This window comes from Dermacentor silvarum, chromosome 2 (genome assembly GCF_013339745.2).
Source record: "Dermacentor silvarum isolate Dsil-2018 chromosome 2, BIME_Dsil_1.4, whole genome shotgun sequence".
In the NCBI taxonomy this organism is placed as follows: domain Eukaryota; kingdom Metazoa; phylum Arthropoda; class Arachnida; order Ixodida; family Ixodidae; genus Dermacentor; species Dermacentor silvarum.
Genome location: NC_051155.1, coordinates 173291715 through 173302104, shown reverse-complemented (window position 1 = coordinate 173302104; position 10390 = coordinate 173291715). Strand labels below are relative to the sequence as shown.

Genomic DNA, 10390 nt, shown 5'->3' with positions numbered 1-10390 from the left:
AAGTAAGTTGTAAAAAGCATCAAAGCATATAAGATATTTTCAATTCTTTTCTGCCCTCTGAAATAAGAACTCGACCGATGCTATAAACAGAATTTGAAACATTTTATTTGAGATTATTTTTAAGCTGACACCAACCACATCTGCAGAAACAAATAAGCTTACTTTTGATGTGTTAATGCACTTTGCTGTATCACAAAAATGTGTTGTACTGAACAAAAAATCTGAACCTGCTCTGTATATATCTCAACACACCCATGTGAGTGTTTCAGTTTTCTGTATGAGGAATTAACTGTTAAGTTTCTTTTTAATCTTCTTTGCAGTATTATGTTAAACTTTTCTCAAAATAGTTATTCAAATTGGGAAGCAGGTGTAAATGATTGTATTTTTGTAATTATAACCCCATGAAGAGTTCCCAGCTCTAACGGGCATCGACCTGGAAAAAACGTTGTTGGCATTCGTGAACTATGAACAGAAGTGTGTTGATTTAGTCAAGGGTCGCCGCTCTGCGAAGGAGTCCGTAAAACAGCTAGAAAAGCAGCTGGAAGGACTGCATGGAGATGCCCGTTAATGTGAGCATATAAAGCGTGTTCAATCGGTTTAAGCTTTTTTCTGCAATCCTGTTGTGATTTTGCAATAGCATTTTATTTCTGATTGGTTTGCAGTTGACTTTATAGAACTGTTGCCACTACTAGTAAAGGAGCAGCCGAAGTTTTTGAAGGGCGCAGTAAGCAACTATACATTTCATTTTCTGTTGCACTACTTTGTTTCAACTAATAGTTAATCCTGATATTTATAAATTAAACTTTACTGGACATGTAACCTGCATTTCATTTCGAGGGCTCGAAGGCTCACGAGGCGCATGACATCACTATCATGTTCGAAGCTTTTAACATTGATATGATTGACATTATAGCCTCCGTGACGGCAGTCATGGAGCTCTACTGGGTCTTCGATATAAAGTATTTGCACCACAGTAAGAATACACTTGACTTCAGCCAACCAAGATAACAGGCTGGCTTCAGGAAGGCATAGTCTGCGATGGATCATATCCATGTCTTCAATAAGGTAATAGAGAAATCTGCGGAGTACAATCAACCTCTTTATATGTCTTTCATAGATTATGAAAAAAGAATTTCATTCAGTAGGGATACCAGCAGTCATAGAGGCCTTGCGTAATCAAAGAGTACAGGAGGCATACGTGAATATCTTGGCAAATATCTACAAGGATTGCACAGCAACCTTGGTTCTCCACAAAAAAAAAGTAGTAAGCTATCTATAAAAAAATTAAATTATGGGGTTTTACGTGCCAAAACCAGTTCTGATTATGAGGCACGCCGTAGTGAGGGACTCCAGAAATTTGGACCACCTGGGGTTCTTTAACGTGCACCTAAATCTAAGTACACGGGTGTTTTCGCATTTCGCCCCCATCGAAATGCGGCCGCCGGGGCCGGGATTCGATCCCACGACCTCGTGCTCAGCAGCCCAACACCATAGCCACTGAGCAACCACGGCGGGTAGTAAGCTACCTATCAAGAAAGGGGTCAGGCGAGGACAGACAATCTTTCCAATGCTATTCACTGCATGCTTAGAAGTATTCAAGCTCTTAGGCTGGGAAGACTTAGGAGTGCGGTTCAACGGCGAATATATCAGCAACCTTCGGTTTGCAGATGACATTGTCCTATTCAGCAACAATGGAGGCGAATTACAGCAAATGATTGTGGACCTTAATCGAGAAAGTTTAAGAATTGGGTTCAAAATGAATATGCAGAAGACAAAGGTAATGTTCAATAGCCTGGCAAGGGAACAAGAATTCATCATCGCCAGTCAGCCTCTAGAGTCTGTAAAGGAGTACGCTTATCTAGGTCAATTACTCATAGGGGGCCCTGATCATGAAAAGGAAATTTACAGAAGAATAAAATTGGGTTGGAGCGCATACGGCAGGCACTTAGAAATCCTGACTGGGAGCTTACCACTGTCGTTCAAAAGAAAGGTGTACAATCATTGCATTCTACCGGTGCTAACATATGGGGCAAAACTTGGAGGTTAACAAAGAATCTCGAGAACAAGTTAAGGACCGCACAACGAGCGATGGAACGAAAAATGTTAGGCCTAACTTAAGAGACAGGAAGAGAGCGGTGTGGATCCGAGAGCAAACAGGGATAGCCGGTATTCTAGTAGACATTAGGAGGAAAACATGGAGCTGGGCAGGCCATGTAATGCGTAGGATGGATAACCTGTGCACCATTAGTTAAGGAATGGATACCGGGAAGGGAATCGCAGTCGAATACAGCAGAAAACTAGGTGAGGTGATGAAGTTTGGAAATATGCAGGCGCAAGTTGGAATCAGCTAGCGCAAGACAGCGGTAATTGGAGATCGCAGGGAGAGGCCTTCATCCTGCAGTGGACATAAATATAGGCTGATGATAATGATGATGATCATACTTAGATATACACTCATCGTTAAGCCAGGTAACGATGCGCTTGGCATTCCGGAACCTCTCCAGTGAAGCAGTTCACCGGGAAATATCCGCGGGGCGGTCAGACGCAGCTTGCCGACGACGGCTAAAAGCCTCCCGCTCCCCCGCAACGCTCAAACACGGCCCGATCTCGCTCTCATCCATGGCCAAGCTCGCACTGACTACGCGAGCGCGGCGCTCCTCTTAGCCAGGCGCGCGGCGAATCACGTGGTCTGCCAGAAAGCCGGTGAAGGTAGCGGCGGCGGCTAGCGCACGCGCCTGCGGCGGAGATCCGCGCGGCGAGTCACGTAGGTCAAATGGCTGGCGACGGCGAAGCTCGACTCGACTAGGTTGGTAAAGCTTTCGCTTTAAAATGCACGGAAGCCTAGCCATAAGCAGCTTCGCTGTAAAAACGTCCACTGCGATTCGTCTGCTTTCCATCACCATACCCTCAACGACTTTCAAGTTATCCTCAGTCGTTGACGTCGATAGCCTGCCCGATCTTTCCTCGTCACACAAAAACGTCCTTCACTGTTTGAAACGCTCTAACCATTCGTAGATCTTGCTTCGCGATAAACAACTGTCACCATATACTGCATGCACTTGCATTCGGCGAATAATTTCCGCAGTTTAAGAGCGAATAACTGCCCTCACTTCCTTCCTCCTTGGTGCAGATCGGATCGACAATGGAGCTGCCTTGTTTAACAGTCTCCTACATTGTAACGACTAACGCGGGAATAAGCGTGACAAGTTCCATGGAAGTGTTGCAGACGACACTAATTCAGCGCTGGATACTACCATCGTTACCAAACCCTTGTGCTAGAAATTACAAAAGTCCCTTTATTTTTATTCCGATAGCAATTATATGGACACTCAAAGAGGATTTCTGCCATCGGCGTCGTCGTCGCCGTCACCGTCGCCATGAGGTTACGTATGACGTCAACGGCGATGAAATCGTCGCCGCGCGCTGGACGCTGTATGTGCGAGTGAAAGGGCGCGAGGGACGCGCGCTTTCACGCGGAGCGAACGCACGGTGGGGAACAAACGCGCGTTCTGCGCCGTGCTCCCTGAAGGGCTGCATAATTAAGCGTCTCTTTCCTCCTTTACAATCACCATGCACATAGAGCAAACGCGACTTCTTCCGTCGCGCGAAAGGCCATGGGGAGACAGCAGGGAGGGAGGGGAGGCGACGTTTAGCTGCAGCACCAAATGCGTATTTATATAAAAACGTGCGAGGCGAGAAGGTGGTAAAGAATTCCGACGGCGCTCGACGAGTTTCCCGTTCTGATCTCGTCGAAAACCCCCGAGCCGCCCCCAGAGGCCCTGGCAATTTTCACCAACGCCGCGCGTATTTGGTGGGAACGCGGGCAAAACGGTGACGGCGTCGACAACAGTTCTGCGCATTGCTGGTTTTGCTGCATGTCCAAAGAATTGCGACGCTGCTCGACGAGTTTCCCGTTCTGATCTCGTCGAAAACCTCCGAGCCGCCCCCAGAGGCCCTACAATATTCACCAACGCCGCGCGCGTTCGCGGTGCGAACGCGGGCAAAACGGCGGCAGAGTCGACAACAGTTCTGCGCATTTCTGGTGCTGCTGCATGTCCCAAGTTTATACAGCTGATAAAACTACTATCCTTACTCCGTATAGCTCTCTACTAAGTTGCTATCGCAATGGATGCTTCGCCTTTCGGGTGAAACTGCGACATTTTTTTTTTTACTTCCCCTCGTATAAACAAAGTGGAGTCAACCGCGTTTTCCATCGTAACGTGCTTAGAAATTATCATATTCACCAGACGAATAGTGATGCGGAGAGTAGTGAAGCATTTATTTTGCAGTGGCGCACCGACGAGGGGGGATTCGGGGGTTGTAACACCCCCCCCCCCCCCCCCCCAGAGGCCGACTTAACCCCCCCCCCCCCTTTTGTTTAACCCCTTTTCTTTCCTTAGGCATTTGAGTACTGCAACTAAGATGTAAGACGCGCAATCGTCTGCACACTCGCAAAAAGCGCATTTTTCGACAATTTGCCGTGAAGAAATCGAAATTGGTGCTGTTTAGATGGTATTGGCAAACTGTCACCCCCCCCCCCCCCCCCCTTGGCAGAGATCCTGGGTGCGCTACTGTTATTTTGTGCATGTGACAAATTCTCCGGCAATAGATGCAACGCGTTCCTGCAGAACTAGTCATGGGTAAGTACACGTGCAAGAGGACCCCTCCGTTTGTTCATTTCTTTCAGTTTCCCGCACAACAACAAAGCCATATCTGTCGTCATTGTTTTCCCTGCACTATATCAGTGCCCACCTCTCAGCTTAAGCTTTTCATCTCTATCTGCCGGCGGTACCTAAGTGTGTGAGAGAGAGAAGATGGCTGCGCTGCGAATAATACATTCCTTGCTTCGGAACATACGCCCCCCGGTGCGCTCGTAACTCAGGAAAACCCCGCAAAGATAAGCCTGACCTATTAAACACGCGTTCAACCACTCAGTGAGCTTATTTTCCCAGGTGGGCTCCACTGCGGCACGTCCGAAAACTGACAATGAAAGGCGCCGTTATATCCGCGGCTCTTCTGGTACTCGGCATGGCCGTTGGTGAGTTCAACAGTTCGTTAGCGCTCATCTGATGAGAGAATATCATGAGCATCTGTCACGATGTATTATTCCACTCAAGGTTCAATCCCTTACGTTCACCACGTAACACCAGACATTTGAAGCGTTCGCTGATGTGCTATTCTACTATACGTTATGGTAATGCAACTTAGCCCGTTCGCAGGGTCACCAATTCATAGAGAAGCCAACGGCATCCTCTTCGTGTCTACTGACGTCGATTCGGAAATATTGGCTTCAATAGGTTCCCTAATAGTCTGAATAACTGAAGGCAATAGTTGAGCGCTAGGCACACATCCAAGCACCTGTCCTCACGTACTCCACCCCCGGAACTCACCATTGCCGTTGTGACTTCATCAGTCGTCACTGCATTTATTTAGTGTCTTGTGTCCTTTCTTGCGCATCGCCATCTCTTTCTGTCCATTGCCGTTACTACAAAAAAAAAAAAGAATTGTTTGGACGGTGCCTTTTCATGGTTTTCAAGTTCAACATACTTTTTCTTTCGATTTTCGAACTTCACATCGTGTGTTATGCTTAAAACTTTCCTTCCCTACTATTTAAAACTCTTCCGACCCCGTTATGTTTACGTGATTAGTTCATTCTTCCATTTTCATTTTCGCACTTCTCTTCATGAAGCGAGATACCGAGGCGACAGGGGAGCAGAGGTCGGGATTTTCTTCTGCTGGTCCGCTACCGACTCAGTGTAAACTAAATGCAGCAGGTTTTAACGTTCCAGAAAACACCTTTTTTGGTTGTTGAGCAAAGTAGCTAGAGGAACACTAAGGAAAAAAGTAGAATATTGAAAATGGGTTTATTACGAATTTCGCTCGTCTCTTCTACGGTAGTGGCTGCAGCAGCGCACCCGCATCTGAATTACAGGAATGTTTTCAACCTTCTCTTAAAGGGGCCCTGAACCACCCCTCGGGCTTGGTGAAATAACAGTCCGCGGGTAGCATACGCTGCTGCGAACATCTCAGCCAAGTTTTGCTGTCGTATTTAAGCGGTGCGTGGAGCTCGTAAGCGGAGCGCGAAGTCACCTTTCTCTCAAACGCTCTCGTTTCAACTGGAGCCATGATCCTAACCATTTTCTGAGCGCTTCATTTGGTAATAAAGCACATACCCATACGGGGCTGCTAATGATCGCTGCGTTCGGCTACACCGCGGCCGCCGCGGGGTGCCGCCACGAGTCCACTGGCTAAGCGCACTGCGGCTCGCTGAGGACAACCGCGTTTGGCTTACGTTTAGCGCGTCGTAGGCATCAAAATCGGAAGTCGTGGCGTCTACGTTAACATCCAAAATGAAATTTGAACTGCGCGCCACGGTGACATTCTGAAGGTGGAGCGTTGTGGCCCCACCCTAATCCGTCGTAGCTTTCGCAGTGCAAGGCATTGGAGAAGGAACACGGCCTTCGCAGCACAGCGGAGGCCGTGTGTGATTGCCAATAACTCCACTTCTGCTGAAAGAATTGAAGTACTTTTCACGGCAAAGTATTTCTGAAATAGCCTATTTTCACTTCAAATGCCTTTCTCCACTTTGATAAAAAGTGGTTCAGGGCCCCTTTAATCTAGGAGTGTCTCCAGTCTGCTTAGTAGCGTGTTTATCTTTCTTAGCAAGTTATTTCTATTAATCATCCACACAGCTTCATGAGTCTTAAGGCCACAAACACCCGACCCTTTGCTAATGTCGTCAGTATACCTATACATATATCTATTACCATCTATACCATCCGTTAAATCAGATGTATACGACACGGTTAAGTTGCATCGCCCGTGACTCGCCTAATGAGTACACGCGTTTTCACATGTTTGCAGAGTGCGGCAATGCAGCAACAAGTAAATTTCCTCGCGGCCAGTGCCTGAAGTACAAACGTCGCAATTAAATTTGTGAAGCTTGATGCGACTGTTGTCAGGTGGTATAATACGTAATTCAACTTACGTTTCGAGACTCCTATTCGCAACACTGATTCTGTGCCTCTCCTACTCTCGGCTCAATCGGAAGACATCTCCAGACAGGCAGTGGAAATTAGTCATATCTGTATCCTCTCTCTTCAGACAAAAATTGTATACTATCCTTAAATATCAATTCTTACTACAGTGAAAAAAGATGTCCAATCTACTGAGAGTTCTCATTTGCACAGAAATTGTATATTGGTCCGAAATTTCGCAGTAATTTTTGCCAGCAGCTGTTCATTGGTCTTGAGCTTGGTCGCAATCTTTTCCAGGAGTTCTCCACTGGCCTCATACTTGGCAGCGATCTTTCCCACGGCACGACCGCAAGAATCATTGGTTCTTGTAGGTCACCATTCTCTCCCGCCTTCGTCCGTACCAGCAGACATAGATCAGCGTGAGAATCACAACTCTTATGGCGGAGTTGTTCATTCTCATAAGAAGTGGCCACACGTGCTCTTCGGATTCACACTTCGCGTCTCTTGTCGATATAAACAGTTGACTCCACCGCAGAGCGCATTTCTGAGAATTGCCTTCTTGCGCATCGAGTTAAGTAAAGCCGTTGCTTAGAGGTGATGACCCCCACAGAAGTATGCCTTGCAAACCGCCGGATAGCGAACGCCTTTCCAATAGCCAGGCCCGCTCTGCCCCTTTTGACGGTCATGCATCAAGCAGACGTAATGCGCAAGTACGGTGCATAGCAAGTGGTCTATGGCTGTTTCGCAAGTTGAGCCACCGATTCTTGTTGCAGCATCCCCGGCCCGCCGTTGCCAGCCCGCTCGCTGTCCAGTCAGCCGAACACTATTTACGTCAGCTCGTTTGGCGCAAGCTCGTTCGACGTGTCGAGTTTGTTTGACAGTCATTTACTGCGTTCGTAAAGTAAAGAGTTAAGTTAAACGTATCCGGCGGCATGCAATTATTTCACTACATAGCAACTATACTCCCGAACAACGTTCTGCGCCAATTAAGGGAAAGCTACAGGGGCCGAGCTTTTGCACATTACTAAGCAGCGGTTGACAGCGGTTTCGGTTTCTTGCTCGCACTTTCCCGAAACGAAGTCAATGCTTGACCGCGGCGCTCGTTATGGATTATAATGTTGACACATCTTCAGCACAAACCATTAATTCAGTGCATACGACTGGGTGTTCTTGATGCCCAAGGCACGGCACATTCAATGTTGTTTCGACTCTAAATTACCGGCTTGTGACAATTTTGGGTTGGTGCGACCCCACAGGAGGAAACGCGTGGACGCTGGAACACTATCGCGTAATGTGCTACGCCGTAGAGTGCGATGACGAGTCCTTATCACGATCTCACTTGCAGCGAGCCAGGCCATCGGTTGCGCCAATCCTGCGCCTTTCAAGGGCAGATGGGTGATTGGCGTAGACAACAAGGAGTGCGTGGCACTGGTCAAAGAGAAGTGCACGGGCCTTCGCCAGTTCACGACTCACAGCTGGCGCCGTGGTAAGCACGTCCGCAGCAACTGCGCCAGCGTGCCGCGCTGGTCTGCCATCGCCACTTTTCTGGACGGCAATAAGTACAGGGGACATGCAGCCATCTTCGAGTCCTGCGCTTCGGATGGCATTTGGGTAAGCTACTGAACACAATAGCATATCTATGAATACTCTGAATAGGTATACATCAATGACAGCACGAAACTATACAGCGAAATCCTGACTGCCGGCAAAATATCCACATGCAATCACCAGACGATGCCGGAGTCTTCACCGAGATTGTTTGAGTCTGGTGAAGTTTACATGAAGGCTAACTGAAACTTTCACAGCGATAATTTTAAATATTTCTAACAAATAGGGTCTTTATGATTTTGCAGAGCGTCCATTATAGATCCCCAGTGTTGACACAAGGCCTACTCGGTTGCTGCAACGTTTCATATGAAGAATTTGAAATCATATGATCATATGAAAAATTTGTAGGACGCTTAAGCTTCGCCTTTAAGAGTGGAACGAGAGAGCATTCAAAGATCTCTGACTGCTTCTCACGCTTCCCGTAAACCGCAGCTTATGCAACCGTAACGTTTAAGGGGAAACGCTGACGGCGAACGCTACGCACGAAGGCTAGCTTTCTAGTAGAAACGCGGCCTCTTGCGTGGGCCGATCCCGGAGGTAGTGCACAGCCGCGCCAAAAAAGATCGTTTTCCGGTTTCTGTTCTTGTTTCGCACTTTTAATGCTTAAGTCTGCAAAAATATAACATAAACGGCATGCACTGTCAGTGTTTTGTTTCATGACATTTGTTTGTCGGCTGTAATGTTCAAAATTCCGAGGAATAACTTTGTCAACAATGTAAGACAAGGTACGAGCAACTTTGGCGATAGAATGGCGTGGCAATATAAACCGCTAATATGGGATGTCATATAGCAACGTGGGGCATTATATATACCTAAATATATACGGCAATTTTCGCTCACGGGATGCCGACGCCGACACCGAATTTTCTGCGACAGGGACCTTAACGCTATCGCGTTAAATGTGCTGCGGGATTCTGCACAAACGATCTGGAAGCTTTTAAGAGCTTGCGTATACTGCCGCGTGCGTGTGCTTGTGCCTTCACAGGAGAGGACCAGTGCACGTGCTCTCTCTCTCTCTTTCTCTCTCTCAAGTTACAACGTTTGTTAACTTACTCCTACTTTTTCAGGTGTACGACCAGTGGAACACCGCTCCCGTTGACCGCCGCAAGATTCGCTTCGGAAACTCGAAACCAAACTACAACGGCGACAACTTCTACATGATTGAGCTGTGATCAAACCGGATATCTGTTACAAGGCGACCACTGGGCAAATACAGCGCTACTGACCATCATTCTAATTAAACAAAAGTCAAAACTATTCATGGCACATAGAACAATATGGTGTGGCAAGCTGTACCTTGCGTGCTTTGCCGCTTGTGTGTGCAAGCGTATCAATTTTCACATGTGCATGTATTCATGGGCAAGTGTTCCTGCGTGTCTAACAGTGTTGGGCAACCTAATACAAACGCGGCGTTGCAAAGTGCCGACATTTGCTCCTGCTGAGCGCCTTGTCCTTGCAAGGAATCGCCTCGCGGTAAATCGTTCTCTGACAACTTACAAACAGTTCTAGACTCAGGAAACAAGACGGAAGCGCAACATTCTCCGCAACCAGGGGCTTCACTTGACTTTTTGTTCAGTTTGCTGAGCCTTTCGCGGCTCGCCTAACATATCTATACTCTGCAAATTACCTAGTATTAGTTTCGAGATTTGCACAATCTTGCGAGTTTACGATATATAGTATTATTTCTAAGGAGCACTGCTTACGTTAGTGCTGAACATCCGCGGTGATAAATTTTGGCGAATACGAAGACTATAATACAATACCTTCAGATATGAAGGTATTTTATTATATAGATAACACGAAGA

At 47.1% G+C, this 10390-nt stretch overlaps 1 protein-coding gene across 1 annotated transcript; it reads left to right on the top strand.

Annotated features, from left to right (window-relative positions):
- The first annotated feature begins 4884 nt into the window (after window positions 1-4884).
- Window positions 4885-9861, top strand: LOC119442135 (uncharacterized). Its single transcript, XM_037706888.2, has 3 exons — window positions 4885-5038; window positions 8323-8588; window positions 9653-9861. The coding sequence occupies exons 1-3, from the start codon at window positions 4987-4989 to the stop codon at window positions 9755-9757; spliced, it is 423 nt and encodes a 140-aa protein (XP_037562816.1). The 5' UTR covers window positions 4885-4986; the 3' UTR covers window positions 9758-9861.
- Window positions 9862-10390: the final 529 nt, after the last annotated feature.

Bases quoted from the DNA above. Each gene is read 5' to 3' on its own strand.
- LOC119442135 (XM_037706888.2), top strand. From the start codon at position 4,987: ATGAAAGGCGCCGTTATATCCGCGGCTCTTCTGGTACTCGGCATGGCC. The intron at 5,039-8,322 runs GTGAGTTCAACA...TCTCACTTGCAG, and splicing joins GGTACTCGGCATGGCCGTTG to CGAGCCAGGCCATCGGTTGC. The intron at 8,589-9,652 runs GTAAGCTACTGA...CTACTTTTTCAG, and splicing joins GCGCTTCGGATGGCATTTGG to GTGTACGACCAGTGGAACAC.